Below are 17028 nucleotides of genomic sequence, written 5' to 3'. Positions count from 1 at the left end.
CTGCGAATTTGCGCATTAGAAAAAAAATGTGGGCTGTACTGTGCGGTGTGTGTGTGTGTGTGTGTGTGTGTGAGCGAGGGTGCGCCAGTATGAGTGTGGCATACAAAATGGATTTTTTTCTATAACACCGCCGGCCTGTTATTTCTATTTAATAATAGAGCGCGCCATTATTTAAGGGAATATTTCGTAGATTTTTCATCTAGAATTGTGGAAATTATTATTTTGTTAGTTGTTTTTATAGTTATCTTCACTTTGCTAAAATATATTATTTCATTGTGAATGAAATTTAAATATATTGTAAATAACACACATTTTTGCTATTTTACAAATATTTTAAGATTTTTAATTTAGGGTTTTTACTTTTCCTGAACTTTCAGAATAATTTTAGATAATTTTTTTAACAAGTGTTTATGTCACAGCAAACTAAAATAAAATATATTATATTTTTTTATTATATTTCATATGTAGTGCAAAATGACTTCAGCTAAATTATAATTGGAATTATTAATAGGAACATGTTTTATTCCCTTTTTACAGATAAGAAATCAAGTTTATCGCGAGGAGCAACGAATGTGCTAATGGTAAGATTAGAAAATGTCTCACTTCTACTTCCATCCCTATTAAGTCATTTAATTCATAAGTTTATTTGTATAATTATTTATTAATCGAAAAAATTTGATTATATAAATAACCAAGATTTAAAACTTAAAAGAAAACCTAACTACGGAAGGCCGTTGTTCATATACCCCTAAAGTTTGAAATTTGATCGTTTATTGTTTAGCCACATTATTTCTAAGGCACTATCTATCTATCCAATAAGAAATCAACACGAATTTGAATTAATTTTTATATTTTTCTAGTCCACTAACGTTACGTTTTCATAGTTAAAATTAAATATGTTTGAATTAGAGAAATTGTATTATAATTGAATTAAACAACGCACCGCCCTTGCCGCGCCACCTGTCTGTCATCTATGCAACCCAACCAGACTGCATTACCGACTTCCTAAACAGAAAAGTATTGAAGCCCATCCGGCTCTTAAAACTTCCTTTTGCTTATCCAAGTTTAGCACCATTCTCCCATAACTCAGCAGTGTTTACTACCTTTAGGTGTGACCAGTTGCCAACGAATTAAGGTATTTTAAGCGTTAAACGATGCAGCCACTTGCATTTCTTGTTGTTTCTTTTTAACATAACAAAAATTTTCGGAGTGCAAGATAAAAAACCGCGGCGTTGTAAAACAAAGCAATATTGTTGCGATTTCGTTTGGGTCGTGGCCGAGATAACTCCGGTGAGGAGCGAGTGCAGCAACAACGTGGCACAGGGACAACTGAAAAAGCGCCGAAAATGAAGAGCAACGTGAACCAGGGAGGCTATGCACCACCGGGCTTTGGAGCCGGATATCAGCCCAACGCTCCGCCGGCTGAAGGATTCGGGTATCCGCCCCCCCAGCCTCAATCCGCCCCATATTCGCCGCCTCCAGGGCACCAACAGGGACCGCCGCCCATGAATTACGTGAGTTCCAAATTGGTCACTATATTTACCTACTATTTGTGTCTGGTGTCGGTGTGTCTGTGTGCGTGCGAATTTCGGGGGAGGAACAGTCATGACGTCATTAGCTGCTAGGTTGGTATGCACAGTGGGGACTCGATAAAGGAAACTGTATAAATTTTGATTCTGTTAATAGAATAACATTTCCTAAAATATATATATCTTTATTTACATGCATTATTATATTCAATTATACAAACATAATTTAATAATCTACTTAACTCAAATTTATTTCAAAGAAGTAAATACCTTATTTTTTTTTAATTTCTTAATGTTCTGTAATATCTCATGTCGAGTATGTTGATTGCCAGATCTTCCTAGTGAGTAACTGGTTTTGAATATTTTAAATAAATTCATATATTTTGTACATTGTTTCCAGAGTGTTCACTGTGATTATTTTTAAACCGTAATCACACGTCATTCGTGTCTGCATTGCCATAACAATGAGCTTGATTCGGCTTGCTGGGGAAACAGCGAAAGCAGCGTGCAAATAATTGCAAACAAATGTTTTTTTTTCCTTTTTGTGGATGCAAACAACTGAAAAAACAATGCTTCATTTTTTAAACAGAAAATCAGGTTGGATAAGGAAATCAATATTTAATTGCCGTGGCTTAAATATAATAAAATATAAATAATTATTAAGAGAATAATAACAGTAAACAATGCAATGATTTATCAGTGTTTATTCTACTTCATCTTTAAAGAAAAGTCTATAATATTTTAAAAACGTTGTTTTCACTGCTTAAGCATTATATCAGTCTTCAGTACTAACAAATAACTACAAATAATCATTAAATAAATATGTGTTGTATAAAAAGGGAGGGCTACATACTTGCATTTGTATTTATGACTCATAAAGTTAGTTCTCTTTCTCCGATAACTTTAGGGAAAATATAAAATAGATTACATATCAACATGGGATTTTTCTGTTCATTATTACCTCAGCCATTGATTATTAAATGATTAAAATATCAATTACCTTTCTATGCATGATTAAATGGAAAGGTATGATCCGATTTCGTTTGAAATACAAGATTGTAGATATAAACTTAAATTTCAATTGAAGATTTCTTCACCCTTTTTGCACAATCTCTGGTGAAGCAAATGTAAGTGCCAAAGATAAGAAGAACAGCGATGTTCGATCCACTTCAAATAACCGATAACTAAGCTCGACTACGCCCCCAATCGAACATTCCTCGCTCAACTCTCGATCGTTTCAGGGCTTCGTTCCTGGTCAACATCAGTCAGCCGGCTACGCTCCAGTTCCACAGATGCCGCCCTACGGAGAAGCTCCGCCTTATGGAGCCGGACAGCCGCCATATGTCGGTGGCGGCGCACCACAGCCACAGGGATTCGGAGGATACCCACCCCGCAGGGCCGCCGCAGGGATTCGGAGGATATCCACCGGGACAGCCGCAACAGCCAGTGATCACGCAACCGGGAATGGGACCCGGAATGGGTGCTCCTGGCATGCCACCAGGAATGCAACCCGGGATGGGACAAGGCGGACCAGCAGGTGAGTAATCCTGAGAATGATAAAAATTGACTCATGTTTAAAAGGTGCTATACAACATTGACGATAATTTTAATACTCAATGTAGAGGGTCTTCGGAAGAAGGAAAATTTCAGTTATCTTCAGACCTAGAACTGGCCCAATATAATGTATTACGAGCACTATCTTCATTTTGATAATAAATAGGTTTTATGGTTTATTACATAAATGAGTTTCCGGGTTCTGGTGTTCGTTATAGTTTAGTTTAACATAGATTTAGAGGGTGTTTTGGTATTATTTTGATAGAAATACAAGTCCCATCGCCTAAGGAACTTCTTTATAGACACATATACTTGATCTTTATCGATTTTAAATGCTTAGCTTATGGGCATTTAAACAGACAACATTATTGTCTATAGGTTCAAAGATAGTCCGATATATTTTAGTTCAATTGAAACTGTTTTAATAAGACCTTGTCAAGATCTTTTTATAATCTGCTATTAGTTATCTAGCTATCAGCTGTAGTCCCCTGGCTCTTTACAAAGAACCATCTCTGTACGAGACCGGTGTCATTGCCCTGCATCGCAGATAATGCCCAATCATGTGGGGTTGATGATTCCTCCAAGTGCAGTCCAGCCTGAATCCATCATCCCAGAGATAAGGACTAGATTCCGAGCTAGATCCGCGGAGAACAAAGGGTACCATCTAACGCTGGACCAAAAACAAAAGTGGGATGCTAATATTTACCTAGACAAATCTCAGAGTGTTAGAGTGAGAGATTTCGAGGTTCCTTCGCTGTTACCTCCGCCGTAATCTCCGCCTTCTGTTGGATGTGTTTTTGTTTACACGTGCGTCCATCCGTCCCAAATAGGCTGAAACCGCTGTCAGGTCTTCGGCGCTTATCGGAAGGCGGCTCGTCCGCCTTAATTGAACCAATAAAATAATACAAAAGCGGCATTTAAAACGCTGTCCATGGGTACGGCGTTGATTTTTCCACGTCGAGCGAGTGCGATGCCTCAGTTAGTTCATCTCTGTGCAGCAGAGCAAGCGGTCGTGCCTATACATAGTGTCCACAATGTCCACCGAAAACCGAACCAGTGGCGTCTCGAATTGCGTTTCCACGCTGGATCTGAGCGGTGAAAACCACACAGGGGATGCCACGAGGGGCAGCGGCGTCAAGAGCGGCTCCAAGGTGCTGCGCCTCATATGGCACTCGCTCTACAGCCAGTACACTCACCTCTGCTCAAGGTCCCAGACCCTGAGGCAGCTGGTCTGCCGGGAGGCCAACAAGCCGCTGCCCAAGAAGCTGCGCCACACCATGCGCCTGAACAAATCGGCCAAGCGGAAGGGCTACGAGTATTACATTAGCGATGAGGACAGGAGGTGAGCGAGGGTTAGGAATGACAAATTATAAAAGGAAAAAGAGTATAGGAACTATAAGAAATTATTTGTTTAATATTCTTATTATCATAAAAGGTCAGAAAAGTAGTAGAACATAAACAGATTCCTTTAGAATGTGATATTACAGTAGGAAGAAAAGTGTAGGAGGTATGAAGAATTAATCAGAAGAATATATCTTAAAAGATTAATAAGATCTTAAGGCACTCCCGACTCGAATGTAGTTTACATAAGCAAAGTATTATTAGGTAGGTTTGTCTAGGTAGACAAGAGTCCTCTTCCAAGAATAACTCAAATACATAATCCAAATACTATCATAATTCCTATGGCTTCATTATATTATCACATTCTTTATGGTTTTGAAGAAAACATCATAGCAGTTTCCAGTACATCGTTCTCAAAATAGCTTCAGATAATACCGATTATGTAAATCATTTCAAGGTTGCCTTGCATTGTGAAATTAAATATTTCAAAGAGCTCGTAATAAAAGATATCACTAAGCACAGATTAGATACCAGAGTCATGATGCTAGCATAAAAGGCTAGATAGGAGAGGGTTCTCTATCAAAAATTGTGGGAGGTGGTGCGGTGGGATTGTGCCATTGAAATGCCTCCAATTAGAGAGGCCAAGCAATTGTGCCGCCGACATTGACCAATTGACACAGTGGCGACTAAACGAGCTGAACGAGATGCCCTTTTGTTGTGAAAACTAATTCAATTTGCACGCCAAGATTAAGCTCAAAAATGTATAAAGAATTTACTATATTTCCAGTAATAAATATAGGAATTGGGGTTATTAAAATAGTCACTTATATTTAAGCTCTTTGACCATAACTCTTTGACTAATCTCTTAAATTCCCCTTTCAGGCGACTGGATGAGTATACCTACCGGAATTCCGAACTGTCCGCGCGGATTGGAGTACCTTACGACTATCGACCAGCTTTTGGTTAAGCAAAAGGTCGAGCTCCTCGAGGCCTTCACCGGCTTCGAGACCAACAACAAGTTCTCGATCAAGAATGCCTTGGGTCAGAAGGTCTACTACGCGGTGGAGGACAATGACTGTTGCACCCGGAACTGTTGCGGTCCCTCGCGACCCTTTGACATGCGCGTCTTTGACAATTATCAGCAGGAGGTGATCCATATGTATCGGCCGCTGGCCTGCTCATCCTGCCTGTTTCCCTGCTGCCTGCAGAGCATCGAGGTTTCGGCACCGCCGGGCAATGTTATCGGAAAAATCGAACAGGAGTGGTCCATCTGCTCGCCCTCGTTCCGCATCTTAAATCACATTGGGGACACCGTGTTGCGCATTCAAGGTCCCTTCTGCACGTTTTCGCTCTGCGGGGATGTCGAGTTCGAGGTGAGTTTGTTTATTGGGGTTGCTTTTAATAAGATTTATCGTGTTAATTTATAATGTTATGTGCTTTTTAGGTGCTCTCTCTCACGGGCGAAAAGGTGGGCAAGATCTCGAAGCAGTGGTCGGGCTTAGCGCGTGAAGTTTTCACGGATGCCGACTTCTTTGGCATCAGTTTCCCGCTGGATCTGGACGTGCGCATGAAGGCGGTTCTGCTGGGGGCCACATTCCTGATTGTAAGTAGATAGTTCCTAATAATTTGATGGATTTATTAACTGTTTGTTGTCAGTTGTATTCCGTTCACTTTTATCGATTCAAGCCGCTGCGGCGACTGCAACGCAGATTACGTTGGTGCTGAGGTAACCAGATGAACCCAGCTTAGTTTGCGTAGGCTAGTCCCCCAGCTATAGGTCTTTCCTGTTATAAAATGGCTCTCCACTAATTGATATTCTACTCTCTGTACCTACAGGATGCCATGTTCTTTGAAAAGCAAGGCAATCGTGAGTCGGATCGCCCTGGAATGCTATAGAACTCATGCGACTGGTGCTGCGACTGTTGCTTTGAGCTGGCCAATGGCTGCTTCGACTTCTAGGAATCAGATTCTTCTGCTGTAACTATCTCTCTCTTCCCTGTGAACTGTCGCGTACTAGTCTTCGAAACCAAATGCTTGTTGATGGAAATGGAAACGCACTTACGGAACTCCTTTGTTAAAGTTAATGGAAAATCCGAACTGGAACATAATAAACTCAGGCGTAGCCAGGATATTCATAGCTCCTACTATTAAGTTACATAGCATTTTTGACATCTATCAGCTTCCTTCATGAATTTACTACGAAGCTCCAGTGACAAAGAAGCTTACCAACGAACTAATCGATAATAAACCGATGTACTTTAAACCTTATTCTGAGTGTCTTATGTATGTAGAAGCATACATTCAACGTTATTATTGTTAAGCTGGCTGGAAATTTATATACAAATATATGTATTCTTTTTATGTATTCCTTGACTGTTAAATAAACGTGTCCAATTTAAGATTGTTATTTTACTATTTAAGACAATTTATTAATTTTTAGTTTATTACTAATTATTATATTTTTTTCTTTTTATGTTTTTACAGGGTTTGCAGTTCTACAATGTTCCATCACTTGCTGCCTCTTTATTTGAGGCTGGAAAAGGGGAGAGAATCACTAGCTCGTCACTTGATCTGGTTTTGTGGCATGGAAACCGGCTTCTTGAAAAACAAAAAACAACAAACCAACCGAAACGAGTTTGCTCCGATTAAAAATAAACACAAATTAACGCACTGCACTCACAGTCAGCACAGTCCAGTTCAAAATGCAGACAATGAGAGTTCTGATCGGAGGAGTGCTCCTAGCCGCTACTATCTGCACTATTCTGGCCAAGGATCTGCAGGAGTGCGAAGATCTGGGACACGGCAGTCACCTGTGCCGCGAGATCGAGAGCTTTGAGCAACTGAGTCGATATGTTGGCGAAAACTGGCGAAGCGTCAAAGTGGTGAACGAACACACCGGCATCGAGGATGAAGAGCAGAATCGGAATTTTTCAAGTCTCGCTGGACTTTTGAAACTGGATCTATCCGAGAGCGGTGGCCTGACCTTGGGTCAGAGGGGACTGAGTGACTTTGTGGCCCTCCGGGAGCTCAATATTACCCACTGTCAGCTGGAGGAGCTGGAGGAGCAGCACTTTCCCAACGCCTCCAAGCTCATCAGTCTTGATGTAAGCTACAACGACATCCAGCTAATAACGGGCAAGAAGATGAGCCGATTGGCAGATCTGGAGTATGCCAACTTCTCCAACAATCTAATTGCCGAAGTGGAGCCCGACGCCTTTAAGGGTATGAAGAAGCTGCGCTTCCTCGATCTCACCACCAATGAGCAGGAGAATGTGACTCTGGGAGAGAATGCGAATCTGAGGTACTTGTCCATAAGCAACAACAACGTGAGAGATGTAAGTAACTCTAAGAAAATTGTGACTTTTAATTCAAGGATTATCTTTCTTAGTTCCAATGGTGCCGCATGCGTGGCTTACCCAAGCTGGAGGAGTTGCACCTGCACAGCAATTGGCTCGAGAATCTGGACATGGGCATATTCTATGCCCTGCCCAAACTGCGAGTGTTGAATGTCTCCAACAACAACTTGTTTGAGATAAAGCGAACCTTGTTCAATGCCCCCGACGTGCGACCGCCTCTGGAGCTGCTTGACTACAGCTCAAATAATGTGAAGGTACTGGAGGATTCCGTCTTCTGCAGGCTCGGAAACTTAAGGACTCTCAATCTGTGGCTCAATCAGATCAACAGGATCCATCCTAGAGCCTTTCTGGGCCTGAGATCTCTGCAATCCCTGCAGCTGCAGGGCAACAAGATTTCATCGCTGCCGGACGAGCTGTTCGCCAATTTGACTGCCTTGGAACAGATGGACTTGAGCAGGAACAATATCAAAAAGCTGAGCTTAAATGTCTTTGGCGGCACCATTCTCCGCAAGCTGACCCAGCTGGATCTGAGCAACAACTACATAGCGGAGCTGCATCCTCTGGCTCTCTCATCGCTGCCTTTTCTGAGGGAACTGCGCTTGAGGAGGAACAAGCTCGTGAGTCTGGACCTGCGCATGTTTGCTCCTCTTCGACGACTGCAGATGCTGACGATCGGAGAGAATCGCCTGGAGGAGATTGAACCAGAGATCCTGGAGACCTTTGAGCATGTCACTCACTTGGAGATCAACAACAACCGGCTCACCTTCTTGCCAGATCTGAAGACTTCACAGAATTTGCAGTTGCTAAGACACATTAGCCTCGAGGGCAATCCCTGGCAGTGCCTGTGTCTGGACGAGATCACCGCCTGGCTGGACGGAAGACGAGTGAGCTATGCCCGTCCCAGCAGCGCCTACTTCAGTGGCCGGAAGCCCCTCTGCGTGGTCACACCGATGGATAAGTGCCTGAGGAAGCTGGAGGAAGTACGGGCTCAGGGCATAGTCGAGAGCTATGAGAAGATTTGAGCTCTTATTTGCCTTAATATTTTATTCAACTGAAAAAGGTAATTATTATTAATTTGTTCAGAACCAACTTTGGTCTTAGCATTCATTTAATATACATATCTGTTCCTCCCTAGAGAGAGAGCGAGCAATAAATCAATATCCACTAAATGCTGGATTGCAGTTTCTGTTGTGGGTTCCGCTCCGCTGACTGACTGACTGTCTGAGGGAATGTGTCCACCCCGAGAGTCCTGGGAGTCCTCCGTAAATCACAGACAATTGGATGACCATGAGGGCAAAACTTTTAGCTAGCCAAAGTATTTGGCCAACTGTCGTAAAACAATAAAACGGAAGGCATTCGGGGAGGCAGGCAGGCGACTCGGGCGGAAAACCGAAGCAGAGATTTTCAAATACTTAACACCACTTAAGCGAACAGTTGGACAACGACAATGATGGAGAAGGACCAGGGTCTGGGAGCTGGGCATTGGGAATCCCTAGAGGAGAGCGGCAGCAGGTGGGGATTTGATTGTTGAGCGTAATTTAGCGCAAGAATTTTTATTAAAATTTTCAATTTGTTTGCAGATAAACTTTTTACGTTCAGCCACAATGAATTGATTGATTGATGTGAATAGAATGGAGTGAGCGGGTAAGTGAGCAAAGTTTGGTTGTGGAAGAAATTGTGTAGATGTTTGGGATATTTAGTGCACTTAAAAATATTAATTTACTATATAAATTATTGCCGAGGTACTTTCTGTTTCGTGTATTCCGTTGGGAATACCTGATTCAAGCCTTAATGAGGGCGTAACTTCTCTCCTTGCATTCAACTATTTGAATAGGCCGCAGGGTCAGAACAAGTCGAGCACTACTATGCGAGGCATTCACACGAGAGCAGGTAACAAAGGGACAATGGGCCCGGGGAGTTGGCAGCCAGGACATGTGCAGTCAATGTGCAATTACCGGTATAAAGGGCGAATTGGGTCCGGAGGACTACAGCCAATACCCTTGCTCGACAGCAGCCATAAAAGTTTTGGCCTTAAGGCCACAGTCCTTAAAGCTGTGAAAACTCCAAGACGACTAATTGAATTAAATTTTTCGCTTCAAATTTTCCCTTGCAAAGGTGAGGTGAAGGTGTGAAGGGCGACGTCCTGGAAATGGAGATGTGGCCAGCAGGTCCCTCCAATTAATTTGGCAACAAACTTGGGCCGTTGTTTGCACAATTTGATAACCAAAATGGCTGGGAGTTCCGGTTTTCCATTGAACCTGGACTTGACAAACTTGTTGCCACCCGCACGCTCTCTGTCTATCTCGGGGGAAATTCGCTGGCGAAAGCCGAAAACTGGCACTGAACCCTTGTCAACCTAAAATGATGCTTCGCCGAGGTGTCAAAGACATTCCGGCCATCAATTTTCCCAGATCGCAACCCCTGTCCACTCCTAGTGACCCCGTGACCCCGTGACCCCGTAACCCTATGGCGTATGCGTAATATTCCCTTGAATTAAATTCAAATTCATAAATAATACGCATCCGCTTCGTGGTTTTACTGTGTTTTATTATATTATTTTTTAGTGTATGCACTGCATTTTCGTTTTACATTCGGTTTGGTTAATTACGTTTACGGCTAATTGCGTTTTTGTGGCTTACATAACTGCAAAATCTGTTTGCAAAATATTTGCGAAAACATTTTTGCTCAATTAGTCCCGTCATTGTGTGGGGATTCGGTGAGCCTTAGTTACCGGGGGAGCCTCAAATCCCAGTTGCTGTTTGGCACCCGAAGATCCAGGAGGTTTTGTTTGGAAAGGATCATCCTCCTCGTTGACCTGCTCAGCCACCTTCGGCGTCTCGGGCAGCGCCAGAACGAAAGGCAGCTCCTGGGGGAGGTTCGACGAAAGCAGCGCCTCTTCCATTTTCCGCAAGGCATGCATCAGCAGTTCGCGACTCCGTCTCAAAAAATATCGGGTTCGACCCAATTGGCACGCTACTGCCCTGTGCTCGATCTTGTAGCACTTCAGAGGGACCTTTAAGAAGGGAAGGACAATGGCTTAAAACATGTACTACAACTATGTTGAAGCCACTTGAGGACCCACCTTAGTGCGATATTTGTTTGTGAGTGTCATCAGGAAAGGCCGCATGTGAGAGCTGTAGTCAAGGTCAGTGCAGTAGCTAGTCTCGAGTTCGTTGTGCCGCTCCAGGCACTTTGCCACCTGGTGCTTTTGCTCCTCCATCCACTTGGGCACCTCATCCAGCTGCTGGGCCAGCTTCTCGGTGCACCGCCTAGATTCCTCGATCCGTGCCGCCACAACGCTCAGCTCCTCGGTGGTCTCCTTGAGGCGGCTCTTCACCGCCTCAATTTGCTGGAAGCCCCGCGAGGTCTCCAGCTGGACATCCCTCAAGTTGACGTTGTCCGAGTCTGCAGGCACGTGGTCTATGTCCGATTCTGTTGGAAGGGTGCGAATTATCTTATTTTTCATCTGCAGGATACGCTGCTTCATTCCCTCCAGCTGCTGGTAGGCCTCCTCGAGGTCCAACTCGGAGCTGGCTCCCTCCTGGATGACGTCCAGGGTTGAGTTTAGCTCTATTTCGCTCTCATTCTGAGACAATCCTGGGGCCCAGCAAGACATCTTTATGTTGAATTAGGGTGTTTTCTATTCTTTGGTATTATTTTATTATTTTTAGGGATATATGTAAGTGAGTCTGGGATAAAGGGGCTGTGTGAGTGATGGAAGCTGACTTCCAGAGACAGATTAATATGAATTTGACTTAGTAAGGAACGACCTACTTGGGAAGGGTTTTAAATACATTAAAAGGATAAGATGGCTCAGCTTCTGTACCTAAATCATCTTTGTTTATATGACTTAAAAATTATGCATGAATTTCCCCATTTAAGTGACGTTAAGAACTTTGTTTCCAGCCTGGCATTTTGCCTTGGGGCCATTTTAATGAAAATGCCTGGTAAGAGCGCCACAAAGTATGCGATGGAGCTGCAACAATGCTGTCTGCCTCCGTCAGAGTGCACACACACCTCGAATTTGGCCCAAAGGCTCGGAAATTCCCTTCTGCTAATGATTTTTAATAGCCAAATTGCATGAGGATCCTGCAGGCAGGTCGCAGCTGCCTTCGTCCTGGAAATGCCTCTTAAAAGCGAATTTGTGGTCGCACTCCAGCCAGAAACACACACCTCACACACACACACTCTGCTGCGGTCAATAAAGTATGCAAAGTGGTGGCTGAGAAGGAGGAGCAGAGGTTTCTGGGAGGTAATGCGGCCTTCGGAGTGACCATCCCGCCGACCTTAAAAACAAATTAGTGGTGCTCACTCAACAGTGATAGAGTGTATCGCTGTCATTGTCGTCGCGGCTGTCCGGCTATCGAACAGGGGCGTAGCGCACAAAAAAGGGGCTATTTAACAATTACATTTACTTAAGGTGGATGCCAGGATTCATTACTGCGGCAGATTTTTATGTTAATCAAACCTTTGGTATATCTTACATATTTAACGTTAACATATTTCTTAAAATTTTACCAGAATATCTAAAAATATTTAAAAAAGGGCTTATGATTTTAAATAGATATCAAAAACGGAAATAAGCTTCGCTAAGGCGATGTCTATATATTCTTTCAGTTTGCCATTGAATTATAGGATCGAATTTGTAATCGATTATAATCCGCATACTTTAGGATTTCTTCAACATATCAAAATGTAAAAATCTCATAACTAAGCCAAAAAGGCTTTAATTTCAATTCGGAAAGCGTTCCCATGCTAGTTTTTAGCAGGTTAACAAAGCTGCATACTCCATTTGAAACGTGAATTTTTGGCCGATTTTAGTAAATTTTAATGATGTAACCCCTTTCCTTTTTTTCGAAAAATGGGAAATTTCTGAAAAAAATTTTTTTTGGCCGGATATAGCTTGAACGATTTGGCTGTTGATGCTGATCAAGAATATATATGATTTATAGGGTCGGAAATGACTCCTTCACTTAGTTTTCAGCTTCTGACTGAAGGTGCAATACCATTTTTAATCGATATTAACTATATTTTTATATGAATATTTTTTGGACAAATCAAAGTGTAAAAATCTCATAACTAAGCCAAAAAGGCATTAATTTCAATTCGGAAAGCGCTGCTATGCTAGTTTTTATCAGGCTAGTAAAAATTTTACACTGCAGGGGTCCACAAACATTGCACATTTAATTTATTATTGTTATTAGGAGTTAAATTTCTTGAGCCGAAAGAAGTTAATTTTATAAACAACACACATCACGTAAAATAATTGCTTTTGCAGGCTAGAATAAATATATTAATATACATTTAAACGTACTCCTCATTCCCTATTTATATACGTACTTATTATTGCCTTAAAAGGTTTTTAATTTCACACAAAATGTAATTTCAATAATAGCCTTTTGAAATCAGCCCGAGGCGAGCGCGAGGCGCCGCTCATCCTGACGACTTGAGTGTGATATCCTTTGATTATTCCTGCAGCCCCATTTCACTTATCGATAATCGGGCCATTGTGTCCGATAGGCAGGCGGCTCCTTGTGGAATTGAGCAATTGCATGGAAACGCAATTATTCGGCGTATTCACTTTGAGCAATGCCCGCCTCTCTGGCTCTCAATCTCTCCCAATCATAATTATTATTGATCGTATTTCAATTTATTGCTACATTTTTTATCCGCTGGCCAAGTCCAAGCTGGCAACATTGTCAACGCTCCGCGTTTGTATTGTTGATGATTTTTCAAATGCGCTTAATGACATCGAGACTCGGGCTCCCGCTCCATTTTCCCGATTTCCCCTCTCTTTTTTTCCGTTCCCGTTCCTGCTCTGTTTTTCCCCTATTTCGGCTCATCTTTCGTTTACACTGAGGGGAAGAATTTTTTAAGCAAATGAAAGTATATTTAATAGTAATTACAAAATGCTTTCGCTGCGTACCAAAAACTTTTCCAATCTTTTACTAAGTTGGTTTATTATTTATTTGTCAGTGAAAACCTTTTATTTGAAGCAGTATATATTTATTGACAGTGCAGCTTATTCGTCGCTTCTTGAACCATTTGCCTGATGGAAGCTCCGCTTAATGCATATGAAATGGTAATTACGCATACGCCGCGTTGTGCAGCGGAAGCAGCCAAGTGAGCCGGGAATGAAATCGAAGTGCCAGCGCCACTTATTGCCGCTCATTTATCTTATTAATAGCTCCCCGTCTGGTGGCACAATTTATCAAGTGACTAAAAACTGGAATTTACTTTGACTCGCGTCGTCGTCTTGCTGCTAATGCTCTGCTGCTTTTGTCATTTCTATAATCAAGTTGGAGCAACTTGGAGGCATTGACTGGCCATCGGGCAGTGCGTTTTGACAGTCGTCCTGGTCTAGACAATGTAATTGTCGACAGCGGCGAATCGAGAGCGGGATCCTCGGCTCCTTTGGCCTCCTAATAGCCTGTGCGGCAGTAAATCAGTTGGGTGCGCATAAATCACCAGGTCCTGGCCGAGGCTCCCTGCTCATATGTTGCGGCTTTTAAATCACAAGGTGTCAGGCGGGGAAGGCGCAAGGAAAAAGTATAGAAAAAGCAGCGGACTATTTTTTGACGAGGGTTCGGAATAAAAGGGGGGAATCGGAATGTTGAACTAACCAGGACACAGGTCGCAGGCTCGTTTGTTTATTTATTTATTTCAAGTGTCCGAGCAGTCGGCCGACCACTTGTCACAGACAACCGTGCGACTTGATTTATAAACATTTACATATCACAGGACTCGTCCTTTATTTTGTTCTCTTTGGGGGAATGTTGGAAAGGTACAGGGTACCAGAATTGACTCGACCAGTGCATAAATTTCATTTCATTTCTTGCTCTACAAATATTTTATTAACATCTACAGGCTTCTAGTTTATTTTCTCTTATTTCCCTATGAAGGAAGTTTAACTATGCAATCCTTTTTGACAACAGTTTCTTAGGTATTTATTGGTCGACACACTCTTAAATTGTTTCGTCATTTCTCTCACTTTTTCTTCACTTTATTGTTGCCCAATTAGGCGCAGCCATAAATTCATGCGAAAATGCCCAGGAAGCCGGCGAAAAAAAAAGAAACTAACTTCAGGGGCTGCGCTCTGCAGTGCCGTTAATTAAAAAGTTTTTTAACAAGTTAATTGAAATAGATCTCGATTGGAGTTTTTATTGATATTTGGCTGACGTTTGGCATTTGCCGCGTTTGCTTGCGAAAGCGGAGCGAAGCGAAACTAAATAATTAGTTTGCTGGCCTCTTTTGGCGCAAACTTTCCGGGGCCACTTGAATCTGGAAGTTTGGGACGCGACGGCGACGGAAAAGGACTTTTCGGCCAAGGGAAGGAGCCAAACTGTTTGCCAACAACTCGAGCACGAGCCACTCACTCACTCACTCACTCACTCGTCGGGCGAAAACTTAACACATTATGAGTCGCCGGGTCCTGCCGACTTTCCCTCGAAATGCATTTGACATTTGCGCCGGAGCAACAGCTGCTACATAAATTAAAAAATGTAACAACGACCGGGCCCAAAGCCAATACAAATAAGGGAGCAATAACAACCGTGACAGGAACAACTTGTATTGAGGGGACCTCTTGAGGGGGACCCTTTCGCTCCCAACCTTTTGCACAGCCTCCGGGAACAGGGCATAAATAATATGTACAAAAGAAAGTTTTTGTCAAAGCGCCCCAAGTGGCACTCGCAGCTCACCCTTTTCCAGATAAGTCTGCCGAGCGCCCCAATCGGGAAATCAATAATGATTTGGCCTAGCTATCGGCTGCAAAATGAATGCAGCCTTTTTTCCCAGTGACTGACTAAGTTTTACTCTTCGGGAAAAAATATTTGTATTATTTTTAAAAAATGTAGTAAATATGGGAAATTTCACTTTATTATTTAGTAATTTGTACATGTATTTATAAAAGATTTATAATAAAATAAAAATAGTAGGAAAATTAGAAGTAAGAAACAATATTTACTATCTAACTTAAAGAATATTTTTTTCTTTTTAATTCCAGTCACTGCAGTTCCTGGACATTATTAATTTTATAACAACTTCAAGGAGCCGCAGATTCCCACTCAATAAGGCAATATAAGAAATTCCTGGAGGCCCACAAGGACTTCGCGGGAAATGCCGATGCCGCGGCACTACCCACACTTGTCACCATCGGCCATCGAATAAATTCCCCCTTTTCGGAGATGAAATGACAACCTGGAACCGGAGTGAACAATGCGTCCTCGGACAGGAGTCATTAAAAAGTTGCCACAATCCCCACGGTGAGGGTAAAATTAAGCGAGCCATTTGAATGGCAACCATGGCGACAGCGTCGAGAGCAAAAGACTTGGACGGTCATCAAAGTAAAGTGTTTTCCAACTTTTCTTTTCTCTGGGTTTTCCCATCGCTTTTTTCCCCCCTTCTGATTTTCTTTTCTCTTTTTTTTGTAAACTTTTGCAGAGCTTCGCAGCTGCTCCTGCGGCGCTTGTTATTGTTGTTATTTACTATTAAAGTTGGCAGGATCGTAAACAGCTTGCGGCCAAAAAGGAAGAACCAGGATGAGCGGGGTAAGCGAGTTGAGGCGGGGTCGCTGCGGATAGTTTTCCCCTTTGATACTTCGGCTCTGTTGGTGATTGGCTCTCCCAACTGTAATTTCGCAATTTCCGGCTCCATGGCCTTGTGTGTGGGCTCAGCTTTATTACCAATTAAAATTATTCAATTGCCGCGCAAAAGTTAAAACGCAGCGCTAATTTCATTTCCCTCCTAAACGTACATAAGCACTGCAAAAAATTTGTAAATATAAATAAAAATGTAAGTCTTCAACAATTAAATATAATAAATAAATTAAATGTAACTTAAATTATAAAATATTTATTCATTAAAGTCTGATTAGGTTGAACTTAATAAAATGGATTAATTTATGTAGTTTATTTTTAGTTGAAAGGTAACATAAATTATTAAATATTTATTTAAGAAATATATTTGACTGATTAGGTTGAACTTAACGCACTTGACACACTTCATCCTCTGAATATCTTCAAATGAATTGTCCGTTTGGCATCACTGATAAATGCCATGCGATTTTGTCCCAACTGTGCAATATAGCTAGATTGCCATCACTGATAAGTGCGATGCGATTTTGTCCCAACTGTGCAATATAGCTAGATTGGCATCACTGATAAGTGCGATGCATTTTTCTCCCAATAGTGCAATATAGCCAAATTGGCATCACTGATAAGTGCGATGCGATTTTGTCCCAACTGTGC

General features: G+C 42.1%; 3 protein-coding genes and 2 long non-coding RNA genes across 7 annotated transcripts in view; 2 read left to right on the top strand and 3 right to left on the bottom strand.

The window, feature by feature from the left end:
* The first annotated feature begins 511 nt into the window (after positions 1–511).
* Positions 512–6823, top strand: scramb1 (phospholipid scramblase 1). 3 transcript variants are annotated; one of them, XM_020953324.2, is made up of 5 exons: positions 512–1514; positions 2771–3066; positions 5307–5797; positions 5869–6027; positions 6261–6823. In XM_020953324.2, the coding sequence occupies exons 2-5, from the start codon at positions 2850–2852 to the stop codon at positions 6318–6320; spliced, it is 927 nt and encodes a 308-aa protein (XP_020808983.2). In that variant the 5' UTR covers positions 512–1514; positions 2771–2849; the 3' UTR covers positions 6321–6823. The 3 variants fall into 3 exon arrangements, with proteins under 3 accessions (XP_020808983.2, XP_086694852.1, XP_020808984.2); XM_086838726.1 differs by lacking the exons at positions 512–1514; positions 2771–3066 and adding an exon at positions 4017–4425; XM_020953325.2 differs by lacking the exons at positions 512–1514; positions 2771–3066 and adding an exon at positions 4097–4425 and having other exon boundaries at positions 5320–5797.
* On the bottom strand, positions 3226–3936 carry LOC147642776 (uncharacterized). The gene is made up of 2 exons (XR_015272965.1): positions 3790–3936; positions 3226–3718 (listed from the first exon to the last, which is right to left on the bottom strand). It is a non-coding gene; the product is annotated as an uncharacterized LOC147642776 (long non-coding RNA).
* Positions 6261–16622, top strand: LOC110184780 (uncharacterized). The gene is made up of 5 exons (XM_020953419.2): positions 6261–7759; positions 7813–8840; positions 8916–9292; positions 9361–9424; positions 15786–16622. Exons 1-2 carry the CDS (start codon positions 7127–7129, stop codon positions 8800–8802), a joined length of 1623 nt encoding a protein of 540 aa, XP_020809078.2. The 5' UTR covers positions 6261–7126; the 3' UTR covers positions 8803–8840; positions 8916–9292; positions 9361–9424; positions 15786–16622.
* On the bottom strand, positions 10307–12496 carry LOC110184782 (uncharacterized). Its single transcript, XM_020953423.2, has 2 exons — positions 10863–12496; positions 10307–10793 (listed from the first exon to the last, which is right to left on the bottom strand). Exons 1-2 carry the CDS (start codon positions 11394–11396, stop codon positions 10479–10481), a joined length of 849 nt encoding a protein of 282 aa, XP_020809082.2. The 5' UTR covers positions 11397–12496; the 3' UTR covers positions 10307–10478.
* The window catches only part of LOC110184786 (uncharacterized), a 99509-nt gene continuing 98787 nt past the window's right edge, over positions 16307–17028 (bottom strand). Inside the window, exon 4 of the long non-coding RNA XR_002319715.2 lies at positions 16307–16542. This is a non-coding gene — a long non-coding RNA (uncharacterized LOC110184786). The remainder of the gene's footprint in view (positions 16543–17028) is intronic.

Source organism: Drosophila serrata, unplaced genomic scaffold (genome assembly GCF_035046125.1).
Source record: "Drosophila serrata isolate PLE 108 unplaced genomic scaffold, ASM3504612v1 contig_359, whole genome shotgun sequence".
Classification (NCBI taxonomy): Eukaryota; Metazoa; Arthropoda; class Insecta; order Diptera; family Drosophilidae; genus Drosophila; species Drosophila serrata.
This window is presented reverse-complemented; position numbering and strand designations above follow the sequence as displayed.